General features: G+C 43.0%; 1 protein-coding gene across 11 annotated transcripts in view; it reads left to right on the plus strand.

Annotated features, from left to right (window-relative positions):
* Positions 1-19678, plus strand: part of LOC110502057 (voltage-gated inwardly rectifying potassium channel KCNH7) — a 51652-nt gene that overhangs the window by 14320 nt on the left and 17654 nt on the right. For 7 of the 11 annotated variants that reach the window (XM_090216425.1, XM_090216428.1, XM_090216430.1 and 4 more), the window contains 3 exons: positions 259-714; positions 1484-1698; positions 5205-5630. In XM_090216425.1, the coding sequence (XP_090072551.1) occupies positions 259-714; positions 1484-1698; positions 5205-5630 (1097 nt within the window). Of the gene's footprint in view, positions 1-258; positions 715-928; positions 950-1483; positions 1699-5204; positions 5631-19678 lie in introns of all 11 variants that reach the window. The other 4 variants (XM_036958869.2, XM_090216426.1, XM_090216427.1 and 1 more) reach the window with 1 other exon arrangement.

The following is a 19678-nucleotide window of genomic DNA, read 5'->3' on the forward strand; positions in this document are numbered from 1 at the left end:
TTGATCATGAACACATAAGGTAATCCAATTATAGAATTCCACACAATCAGAGAAATGAAAGTGCACCTTCCAGCTCAAAGAACAGTAATGAGATTGGCATTCATTGAAAATGTGACTGAATTGACTAAATAATTGTTGCTATTGCTTATGCTTTAGATCTTTGACATGTTATGTTAGTCAAAATCAAACTTTCTCATCATTTAATCATTTGATTGTTTGGTGCAGGAATAAACACGTCCAACATTTTCTGTTGTTTAGGAAAGGGACGATTCTTCCGATTCCGCCAGGCAGCCTTGAGTCTGGTCTCCAACAAACAGTCTCTTCCACAAGAAGACCCAGATGCCGTCGTGGTGGACTCCCTCTCCCCCAAACAGAACGAGGACTCTGTGGCTCTGACCAACTTCCAGTCGCCCCCGACCGAGGACAACTGCAGCCCCACCGATGCCAACGACACACGGGCCCTCATCAGCTCCAGCCACCACTCCTCCCAGGCCAGTGTGCATGGACCCGGACCCCTGGACCACTCCTCTCCCAAGCAGCACCCGTGGGACAGGCTGTACCAGACGGAGGCGCACCAGTCCACCACCTGCCTCGCACACACCATCTCCAGAGGCAGCATCAGCGGGAGCAGCATGAGGCGAGCGTCCTCCGTCCACGACATAGAAGGCTTCAGCAACTCCAAGAGCATGTTCAGGGACCGACACGCGAGTGAAGGTAAAGTAGGACGATGAAATGTCTAGCGAAAGCTTTGTGGTCCCTAGATTTCGAATGGGGACAGAGCTATTGTCATCTTTGTGTCTTGTGAGTACTCCTTGCTCAGGAATTGTGTATTACAGCATACTATTACGGATCCATGCCAACAATATCTGCATCCACAGTACTATTTCTATCTTCTCTCTTCCTCTCGCCACTTTGATGCTGCTTTTAGACAATGGTCGCTATATCAGAGGTAACGATGCGTTCACTGACCATGCTTGTTGTGCATTGGACTGTTTGAAGCATGTGTCCTAATCAAGCCAATTGACCACAAGTGATGATGATTTCTCCCTGAAATTCTACCCTCAACGAAGCGCTGCACTTGAGAATGTGTTGTGACTTAGACAGTTGAGTGTTTTTTTGTCATGTCAGCTTTTTTAAATGTCTTTGAATGATTGATCAACACCTCCTGAATGAAAGCCTGCTGCCTCCACTGATTGCTAATATTGCCATCCCCACCCAACCTAACACCTGCATGAAAGAAAGCTATTTTGCTTTCTGGGGTCGGGTGGTGGGGGGGGGGGATCAGTGGTCACTATGCTCTGTCTGCTTCCCATCAGTTTCCCTGATCACCAACGCCAACCATCATCAAATGTGTGATGTTTGGCTCACTGCTACAGTTTTTGACCTCTGTCCAGGTACTACTCCATGTCCTTTACTAGAGCTGTGCTATACTGTATTACCACCTCTCTACAGTCAATTTCTTTGGGTTGTCTTTACGTTCCAGGTCCGTTCAATCATCTCAAGTCCAGTTTGCTGGGCTCCACCTCTGAGTCCAACATCAACAAGTACAGCACCATCAACAAGATCCCGCTGATTGCGCTCAACTTCACGGAGCGGAATAACGAAAACAAGGCACACTCTCCCCCATCGTCAGAAAACACTATCATAGCACCCAAGGTTAAGGACAGAACGCACAACGTCACTGAGAAAGTCACACAGGTGAGACAATTGGCTGTCTGGAAAGCACATTTGACTCTTTTTTTTCCCCCCGTACAACTTTCATGTTACATGATGCGTACGAGCCACAAAATAAGCCATTTACCAAATGAATGCCAGACACATTGCTGCCTATATTATTCATTATGTTTGTACAAATGGCTGCTTTTGAATCATATATTTCCACACTGTTTGACATTGGTACTAATGCAATGAATTGGAGAAACAATCTCATCAATGAATAGCCGGTGTGATTTGCTCTGTGGAAAAACAAGTCCAGCAGTGTAATACAGTATGCAGTAGAATCGCTCCTGCTTGTTCCCTCAACAAGTAAGCGCTGTATAGTGACTGTCCTCTCATTACCGTCAGTGTCAAACCGTCAGCACAGGCTGTAGGGTAGAGCACCAAGCTTTCCCGTACAACCAGACCTTCTTTGACAAGCACTCCTCCTGACAATGACATTCTATAGAAGAGACGAGCCATTCTCACTCATAAGTACAGCCATCATCCGACTGAACTCTCTGAATTCTCTGTGTTGCACTACCTTGAATTGGCCATTTGGTGGGTGGGTTTTTCACATTAGATACGGTAGATGTCGAGATGCATGGGAGAATCCATAATTCATCTTGTAGATGTACTGAGGCAACATAAAACAAAGGCCTCTGTCCTCATCATTTCTCCAGCACTATCATCAGATAGAAGGTCTCTCTTTGCAGCCTGTCAGAGCTCATTAAGATCCAAAGGAGAGGAAAGCCACATACTAACTGGACATTATAAACTGGGTGGTTTGAGCCCTGAATGCTGATTGGCTGACAGCCATGGTATATCAGACCGTATCAAATCAAATCAAACTTTATTTGTCAGATGCGCCAAATACAACAAGTGTTGACCTTACTGTGAAATGCTTACTTACAAGCACTTAACCAACAGTGCAATTCAAGAAGAGTTAAGAAAATATTTACCAAATAAACTAAAGTAAAAAATTGTGGGGTACCGAGTCAGTGTGCAGGGGTACAGATTAGTTGAGGTAATTTGTACATGTAGGTAGGGGTGAAGTGACTATGCATAGATAATGAACAGCGAGTAGCAGCAGTGTACAAAACGAGTGGGGGGGGTGGGGGGGGGGTCAATGTAATAGTCCGGTGGCCATTTGATCAATTATTCAGCAGTCTTATGGCTTGGGGGGTAGAAGCTGTTAAGGAGCCTTTTGGTCCTAGACTTGGCGCTCCGGTACTGCTTGCCGTGCGGTAGCAGAGAAAACAGTCTATGACTTGGGTGACTGGAGTCTCTGACAATTTTATGGGCTTTCCTCTGACACCACCTATTATATAGGTCCTGGAAGGCAGGAAGCTTGGCCCCAGTGATGTACTGGGCCGTACGCACTACCCTGTAGCGCCATACGGTCAGATGCCGTGCAGTTGCCATACCAGGCGGTGATGCAACCGATCAGGATGCTCTCGATGGTGCAGCTGTAGAACTTTTTGAGGATCTGGGGACCCATGCCAAATCTTTTCAATCTCCTGAGGGGAAAAGGTTTTGTCGTGCCCTCTTCACGACTGTCTTGGTGTGTTTGGACCATGATAGCTAGTTGGTGATGTGGAAACTCTCGCCCCACTACAGCCCTGTTGATGTTAATGAGGGCCTGTTCGGCCCACCTTTTCCTGTGGCCCGCTATCAGCTCCTTTGTCTTGCTCACATTGAGGGAGAGGTTATGTTCCTGGCACCACACTGCCAGTTCTCTGACCTCCCCCTATAGGCTGCCTCATTGTTGTCGGTGATCAGGCCTATCGCTGTTGTGTCGTCAGCAAACTTAATGATTGTGTTGAAGTCGTGTTTGGCCATGCAGTCGTGGGTGAACAGGGAGTACAGGAGTGGACTAAGTACACACCCCTGAGGGGCCCCGGTGTTGAGGATCAGCGTGGCCGACGTATTGTTGCCTACCCTTACTACCTGGAGGCAGACCGTCAGGATGTCCAGGATCCAGTTGCAGAGGGAGGTGTTTAGTCCCAGAGTCCTTAGCTTAGTGATGAGCTTCGTGTGAACTATGGTGTTGAACGCTGAGTTGTAGTCAATGAACAGCATTCTCACATAGGTGTTCCTTTTGTCCAGGTGGGAAAGGGCAGTGTGGAGTGGAATTAAGATTGCGTCATCTGTGGATCTGTTGGGGAGGTATGCGAATTGGAGTGGGTCTAGGGTATCCGGGAGGAGCCATGATCAGCCTTTCAAAGCACATCATATAGCTACCGACGTGAGTGCTACAGGGCGGTAATCATTTAGGCAGGTTACCTTCGCTTCCTTGGGCACAGGGACTATGGTGGTCTGCTTGAAACATGTAGGTATTACAGACTCATTCAGGGAGAAGTTGAAAACGTCGGTGAAGACACTTGCCAGTTGGTCTGCGCATGCTTTGAGTACACGTCCTGGTAATCCATCTGGCCCCGCGGCTTTGTGAATGTTGACCTGTTTAAAGGTCTTGCTCAAATCGGCTACGGAGAGCGTTATCAAACAGTCATCACAGTATACCACAGGAATTACAAAATCTTTATTTTTACTGCTCTAATTATGTTGGTAACCAGTTTATAATAAAAAATAAAGCACTTCGGGGGGTTGTGATATATGGCCAATATATCTCAGCTAAGGGCTGTGTCCAAGCACTCTGCGTTGCGTCGTGCTTAAGAACAGCCCTTAGCCGTGGTATATTGGCCATATACCACACCCTCTCGGGCATTATTGCTTAATTAGATTACAACATTGCTTAGATAGCCAAAATAAGCCCCAGAGTCAGAGTCCAACCATGGAGAGAAGCTAACCCAGAAGCTGTTGAGCAATGGACACTGTCTGTTGTATCTCTACCATTGTTATTAACAGAGCACTGCGAAAGCTTTTGTAAAAGCTACAATTTTCAAAAGATGTATTGCTATGATATATAACCTGATTATCCTCCCTCAATTCTATCATTAAATCAAATTGCATTTTCAAAATGATCTACCCCTACAAAATCTATACGTGAATTTACTACCGGAATGTTAGACGGTAAGGCAGTGATTCTGTAGCCTGGTTGCCTTCGCTGTTCAGCAATTACAATCCACTCCTTGTAATTTGCCAAAGACAGGAGTGGAATGTTAGCTAAAAAGACTGTTACCCAGACTTGGGATTCTGTGGAACACATTTGATATTGGGAATCCTATTATTCCTTCCCAAGACGGTGGCAATCATCCTGTCTGTCAAATGAGAGGAGAGGACTTGTCCTAATAGAGTTGGACTGTGCCTCACTTACTCTCAGCTGAATCATAGCGGCTGTCAAGTCCTTGAGCCAGGTACATTACCTCGATTGCTCCGGCAATAGCCAGCTACTGAGATAAGGGAGTTAAAAGCTGCCTCGGATAGATTATTATATTGCCACTTAGAGAAATGTTTTACACTCAAATCTACAGAGTAAAACTTTTTGCCCGAATTTGTTTAAATTAGTGTTCTTGGTGATTGCTGTCCCCTCCTCTCTGCTACTACAGGTACTGTCACTGGGTGCTGATGTCCTTCCAGAATACAAGCTCCAGACTCCACGCATGGACAGATTCACCATCCTCCACTACAGTCCCTTCAAAGCTATGTGGGACTGGCTCATCCTGCTGCTGGTCATCTATACAGCCATCCTCACACCCTACTCTGCTGCTTTCCTACTCAATGACCGCGAGGAGCAAATGAGGCGCGAGTGTGGATACTCCTGCAATCCCCTGAACGTGGTGGATTTCATGGTGGACATCATGTTCATCGTTGACATCGTTATCAACTTCCGGACCACATATGTGAACCTAAACGAGGAAGTCGTCAGCCAACCAGGGAAGATCGCCATTCACTATTTCAAAGGCTGGTTCCTTATAGACATGGTGGCTGCGATCCCCTTTGACCTGCTTATCTTCGGTTCAGGATCAGATGAAGTAAGTCATCCCTAATGCATGTCTTTCCCTGTGTTTTTCTCTCTGGGAGTTTTATTGCATATCACTTCAGCAGTGCTTCCACTCTTTTCCCATTTATTAAGCTCAGACTTATGCCCGTGGGCTACATCTTAAAGGCTGAATTTTTCTGTCTCGGCCCTGAAAGGATTACTGTATTAAATTGCATGTTGTTGTTGTTGTTTTTTTTGAATGGCCGTCGTTTCAAAATCCATTTACGTGGATTAATGGCTTCAATGATGCATTTAAATGAGGAGCGAGCCAGCAGAGCCCAGCAGTGCTGTGTGCACAGCTGACATACAGATGTGAAAGGCCCATTGGCAGGCAGGCCCACAGGGCAGGATTAAGCAATCATAGACCCCAGGGCTTTGGATTTTTATGCCCCCCACCACCCCCGACACACCCTAATTTTCTGTCAACAAATCTGCGCACAAAGTTGCGTGGTAAATTTACGGTTGAAGATGAAGCCCCTTTATAGTAAAGCCGTAACATTTGCGATGTGGCACAGGCTACTGTTTTTAGGATTTCTAGACATGGGGGAAAAATTGTAGGAGGGTTGGGATTTTTTTGGTGGCTTTTAATAAATGCATTTCATTTACATGGCAGAAGACATTAGTAGAATACTTTCTTATACCACACAAATGAATGAAATGAGTGGCTACTCTGACACTGACAAACTGAGATCAATAAAAACGATCTGGTCTTGAATTAAAACAATAGCCCAGGCCAATGAAGGGACACACAGATTTTACAATATTAGGAGGAAATAAATGAATAAATATATATAAAGGTAGGGCCGTGGAAAAGCAAAAAAAAAGGTAGGGACGTGGATCAGAAAACCACTCAGTATCTGGTGTGACCACCATTTTCCTCATGCAGCATCTCCTTTGCATTGATCAGGCTATTGATTGATCAGGCTATTGATTGATCAGGCTATTGATTGTGGCCTGTGGGATGTTGTCCCAGTCCTTTTCAATGGCTGTGTGAAGTTGCTGGATATTGGCGGGAACTGGAACACGCTGTCGTACGCATCGATCCAGAGCATCACAAACATGCTCAATGGGTGACATTGTCTTGTGAGTATGCAGGCCATGGAAGAACTGGGACATTTTCAGCTTCCAGGAATTGTCAAATCAAATCAAATCAAATCAAATTTTATTTGTCACATACACATGGTTAGCAGATGTTAATGCGAGTGTAGCGAAATGCTTGTGCTTCTAGTTCCGACAATGCAGTAATAACCAACAAGTAATCTAACTAACAATTCCAAAACTACTGTCTTGTACACAGTGTAAGGGGATAAAGAATATGTACATAAGGATATATGAATGAGTGATGGTACAGAGCAGCATAGGCAAGATACAGTAGATGGTATCGAGTACAGTATGTACAAATGAGATGAGTATGTAAACAAAGTGGCATAGTTTAAAGTGGCTAGTGATACATGTATTACATAAGGATACAGTCGATGATATAGAGTACAGTATATACGTATGCATATGAGATGAATAATGTAGGGTAAGTAACATTATATAAGGTAGCATTGTTTAAAGTGGCTAGTGATATATTTACATCATTTCCCATCAATTCCCATTATTAAAGTGGCTGGAGTTGAGTCAGTGTCAGTGTGTTGGCAGCAGCCACTCAATGTTAGTGGTGGCTGTTTAACAGTCTGATGGCCTTGAGATAGAAGCTGTTTTTCAGTCTCTCGGTCCCAGCTTTGATGCACCTGTACTGACCTCGCCTTCTGGATGATAGCGGGGTGAACAGGCAGTGGCTCGGGTGGTTGATGTCCTTGATGATCTTTATGGCCTTCCTGTGACATCGGGTGGTGTAGGTGTCCTGGAGGGCAGGTAGTTTGCCCCCGGTGATGCGTTGTGCAGACCTCACCACCCTCTGGAGAGCCTTACGGTTGAGGGCGGAGCAGTTGCCGTACCAGGCGGTGATACAGCCCGCCAGGATGCTCTCGATTGTGCATCTGTAGAAGTTTGTGAGTGCTTTTGGTGACAAGCCAAATTTCTTCAGCCTCCTGAGGTTGAAGAGGCGCTGCTGCGCCTTCTTCACAATGCTGTCTGTGTGAGTGGACCAATTCAGTTTGTCTGTGATGTGTATGCCGAGGAACTTAAAACTTGCTACCCTCTCCACTACTGTTCCATCGATGTGGATAGGGGGGTGTTCCCTCTGCTGTTTCCTGAAGTCCACAATCATCTCCTTAGTTTTGTTGACGTTGAGTGTGAGGTTATTTTCCTGACACCATTGTGTACAATTGTGTACAGATCCTTGCGACATGGGGCCTTGCATTATCATGCTGAAACATGAGGTGATGGTGGCAGATGAATGGCACGACAATGGGCATCAGGATCTCGTCACGGTATCTCTGTGCATTCAAATTGCCATCGATAAAATGCAATTGTGTTTATTGTCCATAGCTTATGCCTGCCCAACCCATAACCCCACCATGGGGCACTCTGTTCACAACGTTGACGTCAGCAAGCCGCTCGCCCACACGACGTCATACATGCCGTGTGCCATCTGCCCGGTATTCACCCGTGAAGAGCACACTTCTTCAGCATGCCACTGGCCAACAAAGGTGAGCATTTGCCCACTGAAGTCAGGTTACGACGGCGAACTGCAGTCAGGTCAAGACCCTGGTAAGGACAACAAGCAAGCAGATGAGCTTCCTTGAGACTGTTTCTGAACGTTTGTGCAGAAATTCTACGGTTGTGCAAACCCGCAGATTCATTAGCTGTCCGAGTGGCTGGTCTCAGATGATACTGCAGGTGAAGAAGCCGGATGTGAAGGTCCTGGGTTGGCATGATTACACGTGGTCTGCGGTTGTGAAGACAGTTGGATGTACTGCCAAATTCTCTAAAATGACGTTTCAGGCAGCTTATGGTAGAGAAATGAACTCGCCAATTGCATGCTCTCTCAAAACTTCAGACATCTGTGGCATTGGGTTGTGAGACAAAACGGCACATTTTAGAGTGGCCTTTTATTGTCCCCAGCACAAGATGCACCTGTGTAATGATCATGCTGTTTAATCAGATTCTTGATATGCCACACCTGTCAGGTGGATGGATAATCTTGGCAAAGGAGAAATGCTCACTAACAGGGATGTAAACAAATTTGTGCACAACATTTGAGAGAAATAAGCTATTTGTGCATATGGAACATTTCTAGAATCTTTTATTTCAGCTCATGAAACAGAGGACCAGCACTTTACATGTTGCACTTATATTTTTGTTCGGTATATAGACAGTGCATCGGAAAGTATTCAGACCCCTCCCCCTTTTCCACATTTTGTTACGTTAAAGCCTTATTCTAAAATGGATACAATCAATCTTTTCCTACACGCAATGCCCCATAATGACAAAGTGAAAACAGTTTTTTTAGAAATTTGGAGGCACAGATCTGGGGAAGGGTACCAAAAATGTTTTCACCATTGAAGGTCCCCAAGAACACATTGGCCTCCTTCCTTCTTAAATGGAAGAAGTTTGGAACCACCAAAACTCTTCCTGGAGCTGGCTGCCCAACCAAACTGGGCAATCGGGGAGAAGGGCCTTGGTCAGGAAGGTGACCAAGAACCCGATGGTCATACTGACAGATCTCCATAGTTCCTCTGCGGAGATGGTTGTCCTTCTGGAAGGTTCTCCCATCACTGCAGTACTCCACCAATCAGGCCTTTATGGTAGTGGCCAGACAGAAGCCACTCCTTAGTAAAAGGCACAACAGCCTGCTTGGAGTTTGCCTAAAGGCACCTAAAGGACTCAGACCATGAGAAACAAGATTCTCTGGTCTGATGAAACCAAGATTTAACTTTATGGCCTGAATGCCAAGCGTCACATCTGGAGAAAACCTGGCACCATCCCTACGGTGAAGCATGGTGGTGACAGCATCATGCTGTGGGGATATTTTTCAGCGACAGGGACTGGGAGACTAGTCAGGATCGAGGGAAAGATGAACGGATGCAAGTACAGAGAGATCCTTGATGAAAACCTGTTCCAGAGTGCTCAGGACCTCAGACAGGACAACGACCCTAAACACACAGCCAAGACAACGCAGGAGTGGCTCCGGGACAAGTCTCTGAACGTCCTTGAGTGGCCCAGTTAGAGCCCAGACTTGAACCCAATCGAATATATCTGGAGAGACCTGAAAATAGCTGTGCAGCGATGCTAACCATCCAACCTGACAGAGCTTGGGAGGATCTGCAGAGAGGAATGGGAGAAACTCCCTAAATACAGGTGTGCCAAGCTTGTAGCGTCATACCCAAGAAGACTCGAAGCTGTAATTTCTGCCAAAAGTGCTTTAACAAAGTATTGAGTAAAGGGTTTGAATACTAATGTAAATGTGATATTTCAGTCTCTTTTTTTAAAATAAATGTGCTAACCTGTATTTGCTTTGTCATTATGGGGTATTGCGCGTGGGAGAAAAAACAATTTAATCCATTTTAGAATAAGGCTGTAACGTAACAAAATGTGGAAAAAGTCACAGGATCTGAATAGTTTCCGACTGCATTGTATATACATACGTAAGCTACTAAATAAACTTTTCAGTGCCACACTGACTCACCCAATGATGAAGATGAAGCCATAGGCTACTCACCGGTGATGGTCGCTGCGCTCCTCGTGGCAATAGCTTATCTCAAGATGAGCTACTTTTAAAAAACAGTGCTGTTGTTCGCTCAAAATTGGGAGTTGTTTTGAGGACTTTTGTTCTGTTATTGGTTCTACAGACAGATTCGTCTTCTCTTTTCAGCAGTAGGCATTTGCTTTACAAACTGTACTTTTTTCTGGTGATTGTAGCCTAGAGGTTAAGAGTGTTGGGCCAATAACCAAAATGTCGTTGGATCGAATTCCTGAGTCGACTAGGTGATAATCTGACGTTGTCCCAGCAAATCCCTCTAGATAAGAGTGTCTGTTAAATTACTAAAATGTTAATGTATTTAGACATTTTTAAAAGGAAAACTGACAGCTGAAACCAACCATAGAAATATAGTCCACAGATAGCAGTTCCCATTCAAGTCAGGAATGGCAGCCATTGCTACTGTAGTGTACCCATGAGTTTAACAAAATGCCAGGGTAAGAAGTTCCAAAACCCTTCTATGGATGATATGTCTATGGCCACAACGCAACAAGCTGTTCTGTATTTGGCTGGCATTCTGCCCAAATTGCTGCCTTACTGACGGTAGGCATACTGGTAACTGCCATAATAAAATAAATAAGTAAATGAGGGATACAAAGTAGATGTTATGGGGGTGCATTTTCCTGCCATGGTTTAGGTCCACTTGTCTGTGCCAAGGCACATTGAAACTGTTCTGGTAGCTCGTGGTGGCCCAACACCCTATTAAAACACATTATGTTGGTGTTTCCTTTATTTTAGCAGTTACATGTATGTGATTGTGATAAAACTTAATTCACAGTTGTTTTTTGAAACTATTGATTCTCTGTGGCTAAATTATGCTTTCTGGTGTATTTTGAACATTGAGAGTGGGCTCCTGTGGGCTCCTATGGGCTTTGGTCCAGGGGCTTCCCTGTAAGCCCCTGCATTAATCCAGCCCTGGGCAGGCCGGCATGTTTGCTTGTTTGTTAATGAGGGAATATCCTTTCAGTGCTTTATCATGCTCTGTTGGCACACCAATAGAAATAAGAATGAATAGAACAGGCGTTCCCATTCAAGTCAATGATGGCATAATGGGTGGATTGGTGGCCATGTGAGTCTACCCATTGGAACAAAGCAGAAAGTAAAAGCAGGAAGTGTACCCATCAATCTGTGCTGTGATTTGTTGAATCCTAGGTTGAAGATTACAATGTTAAGACAACGAGGTTCTAATCTCCCCTAACCCTTTGCAATTCATGAGACCAGCGTTGCTAGTTAGTTATTTTCTAACGCCTACGCATGGAATTATTATATTGTCTTAACCTTGTTTTTTTAACATGGGTTGAATCAACTCAAATGACATTACAAAAAATGCATTCCCTTGCATGAGCCACATCACTTAACATAATTTGAATGAACATTCTACATTACCATTGGAATTATTACATCACAATGCCAGACAGCCATTGCGAGTGTACCTATGAGTTTACCAGTCAAATTTCTAGGGTTAGACGTTCCAAGCCCGTTCTATTTAGTCTTATGTCTATGGGTTCACCAGAACACGAGAGAGACAGCTTGCGATTAATTTCTAAAGCATAATCACCTATTCCACCTCTACTACTGAGTCAGCTCCCGAGTGGTGCAGCGGTCTAAGGCACTGCATTTCAGTGCTAGAGGTGTCACTACAGATCCTGGTTCGATTCCAGGCTGTATCACAACCGGCCGGTATTGGGAGTCCCATAGGGCGGTGCACAATTGGCCCAGCGTCGTCTGGGTTAGGTTTTGGCCGGGGTAGGCCGTCATTGTAAATAATAATTTGTTCTTAACTGACTTGCCTATTTATATAAAGGTTAAGTGTATGTATATACTGTATATATATATATATATATATATATATATATATATATATATATATATATATATATATATATATATATATATATTTAAAGTCAGTCAGTGAATATTGACAACAAATCAAAATAAAAACCGGTGCCGAGTCATCGTTTAATTTCAGCATGTCACAATTTAATTTAATACAAAATCGTTCAATGTTCAGTTTAGCCCCATTGTCTTCTATGCTACCAAGGTTTGTCTCACTTTTTCCTTTCAAAATGTACTTTTTTTCCCCTGATTTAAAGAAGCAGATGTTTTCATGTACTGTATGTGTTGGATGAAACTGCACCATGCCTATGAAACAGGTGTTTAGGGGTAATTGGTGACCATTTTTATCAGTTTGCTTTATTGAGCTATTTTATCACAACCTGCAAGTGTTACTGGATTCACATCTTTGCCCTTTCGAAGCACAGTTGGTGTCTAACAGAATGATCAGGGAGCTTCATAACCAAGCCAGCAGGCTCCCGCGCTGTGTTTAAGGTCTCTCTCATGCTTTAGCTGCTTAAGCGTAAATCATAGTCCACAGCTGAGACGCAGTAGTCCAGCATCCCATTGTGACATAGCTATTCTACACATTTTGTCATCGGGCGTAGGGTAAATGTAACAATTTTATAACAAATATAATGCAATTCTATTCATTTTGCCATGGGGCAGAGAGAAAAATGTGCAGTTTTACAGATAATTCTATCCATTTTAGCATGAGGTGGATATTATTTTTGCAGTTTAAAGCGAATTTCCTGCTTTTATACACATTTTGCCATAACTTATACCATGTCAATATGCAGTGCTGGAAAACGTACCCAATCGTCATACTTGAGTAAAAGTATAGAGATACCTTTTAATAGAAAGTTACTCAAGTAAAAGTGAAAGTCGCCCAGTAAAATACTACTTGAGTTAAAGTATTTGGTTTTAAATATACTTTAAGTAAATTGCAAATTGTAATTGCAAAAATATACTTAACTATCAAAAGTTAAAGTTTAAATAATTTCATGTCTTATATTAAGCAAAGCAGACAGCAACATTTTCTTGTTTCAAAAATGTATGGAAAGCCAGGGGCACACTCCAACACTCAGACATTATTTACAAAAGATGCATTTGTGTTTAGTGAGTCCGCCAGAACTTAAGCAGTAGGGATGACTACATGTTCTCTTGATGAAGTGCGTGAATTTCAAAAAAATTCTGTTCTGCTAAGCATTCAAAATGTAACGAGTACTTTGGGTTGTCAGGGGAAATGTATGGAGTAAAAAGTACAAGATTTTCTTTTGGAATGAAGTAAAAGTGTCGTAAAAGTAGTCAAACATATAAATAGTAAAGTACAGATATCTCTAAAAACTAGTACCCGCAAAACACCAGTCTCAATGTCAACAGTGAAGAGGCGACTCCGGGATGCTGGCATTCTAGGCAGAGTTGCAAAGAAAAAGTCATATCTCAGACTGGCCAATAAAAAGAAAAGATTAAGATCGGCAAAATAACACTCTCATCCTGGAGTCGCCTCCTCACTGTTGACGTTGAGACTGGTGTTTTGTGGGTACTATTTAATGAAGCTGATAGTTGAGATTTTATGAGGCGTCTGTTTCTCAAACTAGACACTATAATGTACTTGTCCTCTTGCTTTGTTGTGCACCAAGGCCTCCCATTTCTCTTTCTATTCTGGTTAGGGCCAGTTTGCTCTGTTCTGTGAAGGGAGTAGTACACAGCGTTGTACCAGATCTTCAGTTTTTTGGCCATTTCTCACATGGAATAGCTTTCATTTCTCAGAACAAGAATAGACTGATGTGTTTCAGAAGAAAGTTCTTTGTTTCTAGCCATTTTGAGCCTGTAATCAAACCCACAAATTCTGATACTCCAGATACTCAACTAGTCTAAAGAAGGCCAGTTTTATTGCTTCTTTAATCAGGACAACAGTTTTCAGCTGTGCTAACATAATTGCAAAAGGGTTTTCTAATGATCAATTAGCCTTTTAAAATTATAAACTTGGATTAGCTAACACAATGTTCGATTGGAACACAGAGTGATGGTTTTTGATAATGGGCCTCTGGGCGCCTATGTAGATATTCCATAAAAAATCTGCCGTTTCCAGCTACAATTGTCATTTACAACATTAACAATGTCTACACTGTATTTAAGATCAATTTGATGTTATTTTAATGGACAAAAAAAATAGCTTTTCATTAAAAAACAAGGACATTTCTAAGTGACCCCAAACTTTTGAATGGTAGTGTATATATATCCACACACCGTGCATTCGGAAAGTATTCAGAGCCCTTCACTAATTCCACATTTTGTTACGTTACAGCCTTATTCTAAAATCGATTAAATAAATACATCTACACGCAATACCCCATAATGACAAAGTTACAACAGGTTTTTAGAATGTTTTGCTAATTTATTAAAGATAATGTCCCTTTAGAGAATTTGGCAGTACGTCCAACTGGCTTCACAACCGCAGACCACGTTTAACCACAACAGCCCAGGACCTCCACAATCCAGCTTCTTCACCTGCGGGATCGTCTGAGACCAGCCACCCAGAAAGCTGATGAATCTGTGGAGTATTTATCTCTGTAATAAAGCCCTTTTGTGGGGAAAACCTCATTCTGATTGGCTGGGCCTGGCTCCCCAGTGGGTGGGCCGATGCCCACCCATGGCTGCGCCCCTGCCCAGTCATGTGAAATCTATATACTAGGGCCTAATTTATTTATTTGAATTGACTGATTTCCTCATATGAACTGTAACTCAGTCAAATCTTTGATATTGTTGCATGTTGCATTGTGGGTTTTGGCCTGACTTGCACTCCTTGACGAGTTATTACAATTGGGCTTTAGAGGGCATGTTAATAGGGAGTCTGTTTTATGTTGGTAAAGGACTTGTTGTGCTATTACATCAGAGTGGTCTTGTAGATTAGACGTAACATAGTCAACTTAAATCCAGGACACTCAAATTAATATTATATGTTATGTGGTTACATAAGATAGAAGGTTACTTAAGGCAAAAGGGGGGTAGATGGATGGGTCTATAGCAAACCAAAGGTTGTACGTTTGAATCTCATCACAGACAACTTTAGCATTTGAACAACTTTGCAACTCGGCTACTTACTACTTAAATAGCTACTTTGCAACTACTTAGCATGTTAGCTATCTTTTCCCCTAACCCTTCCCCCTAACCCTAACTTTAATCCTTTAACCTAACTCCTTAACCTTAAACCTAACCTTACCCCCTAGTGCTAGCTAACGTTACCTCAGACCACGTTGATTATATAAGCCCTATGTGGAGCTAGATCTGGGATGGGCAACTGCACCCCTTTTGAAGCCCCCCCCCCCCCCCCCCAAAATAACTTGTTGCAAGTGCATCAGCAGTTTTTCCTCTTTATGTCAGTAATTGATAGCCATGAAATTAGCCCATGTCAGATAAATAAAATGTAGATTGGTAAATTAGTCTAGCGGCCAAAAAGCTTTCAGTGTAAAAAAACAAATGTATAGTCTGTAGAAAAGATAATGGACCAATATCATTTTAAATAATATAATCAGCTAGACAGTGAGTGGAACTGAAAATTCCAAAAACATTTTGGTATTAAGTTTCAGCAAAAGAACATGGCAAAATGCATAGAATTGGAGGAAATTATCAATGTTTTCAATTGTACCTGTTTCACATATTGCCCTGCAGCCATGTCTCACTGCAGCTTCAACTCTGAAATCTAAGGCCATTCAGCAAACATACTCCCTCAGCCACACCACAGGCTCAGCCACACATAGAGCACTAGTCAAACACTTGGACACACCTACTTATTCAAGGGTTTTTATTTATTTAGACTATTTTCTACATCATAGAATAATAGTGAAGACATCAAAACTATGAAATAACACATATGGAATCATGTAGTAACCATAAAGGTATTAATTATATTTTACATTCTTCAAAGTAGCCACCCTTTACCTTGATGACATTTTTGCACACTCTTGGCATTCTCTCAACCAGCTTCACCTGGAATGCTTTTCCAACAGTCTTGAAAGAGTTCCCGCATATGCTGAGCACTTGTTGGCTGCCTTTCCATCACTCTGTGTTTCAACTCATCCCTAACCATCTCAATTGGGTTGAGGTCAGGTGATTGTGGAGGCCAGGACATCTGATGCAGCACTCCATCACTCTCCTTCTTGGTCAAATAGCCCTTACACAGCCTGGAGATATGTTGGGTCATTGTCCTGTTGAAAAACAAATGATAGTCACATTAAGTGCAAACCAGATAGGATGGCGTATCACTGCAGAATGCTGTGGTAGCCATGCTGGTTAAGTGTGCCTTGAATTCTAAATAAATCACAGACAGTGTCACCAGAAAAGCACCATCACACCTCCTCCTCCATGCGTCACGGTGGGAACCACACATGCGGAGATCATCCGTTCACCTACTCTGCTTCTAGCAAAGACACAGTGGTTGGAACCAAAAATCTTGAATTTGGACTCATTAGACCAAAGAACAGGTTTCCTTTGGTCTAATGTCCATTGCTCATATATCTTGGCCCAAGAAAATCTCTTCTTATTATTGGTATCCTTTAGTAATGGTTTCTTTGCAGCAAATCGACCAAGAAGGCCTAATTCACATTGTCTCCTCTGGACAGTTGATGTTGAGATGTCTGTTACTTGAACTCTGTGAAGCATTTATTTGGGCTGCAATTTCTGAGGCTGGTAACTCTAATGAACTTATCCTCTGCAGCAGAGGTAACTCTGGGTCTTCCTTTCCCGTGGCAGTCCTCATGAGAGGCAGTTTCATCATAGCGCTTGATGGTTTTTGCGACAGCACTTGAAGAAAGTTCTTGAAATTTTCCAGATTCACTGACCTTCATGTCTTAAAGTAATAATGGAATGTCGTTTCTCTTTGCTTATTTGAGCTGTTCTGAAAATATTATGGACTTCTGTATAACACCCATACCTTGTCACAACACAACTGATTGGCTCAAACGCATTAAGAAGAGAAGAAATTCCACAAACGAACATTTAACAAGGCATACCTGTTAATTGAAATGCATTACAGGTGCATTACATTACCTCATGAAGCTGGTTGAGAGAATGCCAAGAGTGTGCAAAGCTGTCATCAAGGCAAAGGGTGGCTACTTAGAAGAATCTCAAATATATTTTGATTTCTTTAACACTTTTTTGGTTTCTACATGGTTCTATACAGTTGAAGTCAGAAGTTTACATACACCTTAGCTAAATATATTTAAACTCAGTTTTTCATAATTCCTGACATTTAATCCTAGTAAAAATTCCCTGTCTTAGGTCAGTTAGGATCAATCAATCAATCAATAAAATGTATTTATAACGCCCTTCTTACATCAGCTGATGTCAAAGTGCTATACAGAAACCCAGCCTAAAACACCAAACAGCAACAATGCAGGTGTAGGTGTCTAGAAAAAACTCCCTAGAAAGGCCAGAAACTAGGCAGAAACCTAGAGAGGAACCACGCTATGAGGGGTGGCCAGTCCTCTTCTGGCTGTGCCGGATGGAGATTATAACAGAACATGGCCAAGATGTACAAATGTTCATAGATGACCAGCAGGGTCAAATAATAATAATCACAGTGGTTGTCGAGGGTGCAACAGGTCAGCACCTCTGGAGTAAATGTCAGTTGGCTTTTCATAGCCGATCATTCAGAGTATCTCTACTGCTCCTGCTGTCTCTAAAGAGTTGAAAACAGCAGGTCTGGGACAGATAGCACATCCGGTGAACAGGTCAGGGTTCCATAGCCACAGGCAGAACAGTTGAAACTGGAGCAGCAGCACGGCCAGGTGGACTGGGGACAGCAAGGAGTCATCAGGCCAGGTAGTACTGAGGCATGGTCCTAGGGCTCAGGTCCTCCGAGAAAGAAAGAAAGAATTAGAGAGAGCATACTTAAATTCACACAGGACACCGGATAAGACAGGAGAAATATTCCAGATATAACAGACTGACCCTAGCCCCCCGACACATAAACTACTGCAGCATAAATACTGGAGGCTGCGACAGGAGGGGTCGGGAGACACTGTGGTCCTGTCCGACGATACCCCCGGACAGGGCCAAACAGGCAGGATATAACCCCACCCACTGTGCCAAACCACAGCCCCCACACCACTAGAGGGATATCTTCAACCAACAACTTACCATCCTGAGACAAGGCAGAGTATAGACCACAAAGATCTCCGCCACGGCACAACCCAAGGGGGAGGCACCAACCCGAATCACCACCTTATTTTAAGAATGTAAAATGTCAGAACAATAGTAGAGAGAATGATTTATTTCAGCTTTTCTTTCTTTCATCACATTCCCAGTGGGTCAGAAGTTCAATTAGTATTTGGTAGCATTGCCTTTAAATTATTTAACTTGGGTCAAACGTTTTGGGTAGCCTTCTACAAGCTTCCCACAATAAGTTGGGTGAATTTTGGCCCATTCCTCCTGACAGAGCTGGTGTAACTGACTCAAGTTTGTAGGCCTCCTTGCTCACACAAGCTTTTTCAGTTCTGCCCACAAATTTTCTATAGGATTGAGGTCAGGGCTTTGTGATGGCCACTGCAATACCTTGACTTTGTTATCCTTAAACCATTTTGCCACAAAGTTTGGTAGTATGCTTGGGGTCATTGTCCATTTGCGACCAAGCTTTAACTTCCTGACTGATGTCTTGAAATGTTGCTTTAATATATCCACATCATTTTCCTACCTCATGATGCCATCTATTTTGTGAAGTGCACCAGTCCCTCCTGCAGCAAAGCACCCCCACAACATGATGCTGCCACCCCCGTGCTTCACGGTTGGGATGGTATTCTTCGACTTGCAGGACTCCCCCATTTATTTCCAAACATAACGATGGTCATTATGGCCCAACAGTTCTATTTTTGTTTCATCAGACCAGACCATTGGCAAGAGGTATGTGCAGTTGAAAACCATAGTCTGGCTTTTTATGGCGGTTTTGGAGCAATGGCTTCTTCCTTGCTGAGCGGCCTTTCAAGCTATGTTGATATAGGACTCGTTTTACTGTGGATATAGATACTTTTGTACCTCTTTCCTCCAGCATCTTCACAAGGTCCTTTGCTGTTGTTCTCGGATTGATTTGCACTTTTCGCACCAAAGTTGGTTCATCTCTAGGAGACAGAACGCATCTCCTTCCTGAGCGGTATGATGGCTGCGTGGTCCCATGGTGTTCATACTTGCGTACTATTGTTTGTACAGATGAACGTGGTACATTCAGGCGTTTGGAAATTGCTCCCAAGGATAAACCAGATTTATGGAGGTCTCAAAAAAGAATCTGAGGTTTTGGCTGATTTTCTTTTGATTTTCCCATGATGTCAAGCCAATAGGCACTGAGTTTAAAGGTAGGCCATGAAATACATCCACAGGTACACCTCCAATTTACTCAAATTATGTCAATTAGCCTATCAGAAGCTTCTAAAGCTATGACATAATTTTCTGGAATATTCCAAGCTGTTTAAAGGTACAGTCAACTTAGTGTATGTAGACTTCTGACCCACTGTAATTGTGATACAGTGAATTATAAGTGAAATAATCTGTCTCTAAACAATTGT

Source organism: Oncorhynchus mykiss, chromosome 22 (assembly GCF_057628025.1).
Source record: "Oncorhynchus mykiss isolate SJ-2025 chromosome 22, ASM5762802v1, whole genome shotgun sequence".
Classification (NCBI taxonomy): Eukaryota; Metazoa; Chordata; class Actinopteri; order Salmoniformes; family Salmonidae; genus Oncorhynchus; species Oncorhynchus mykiss.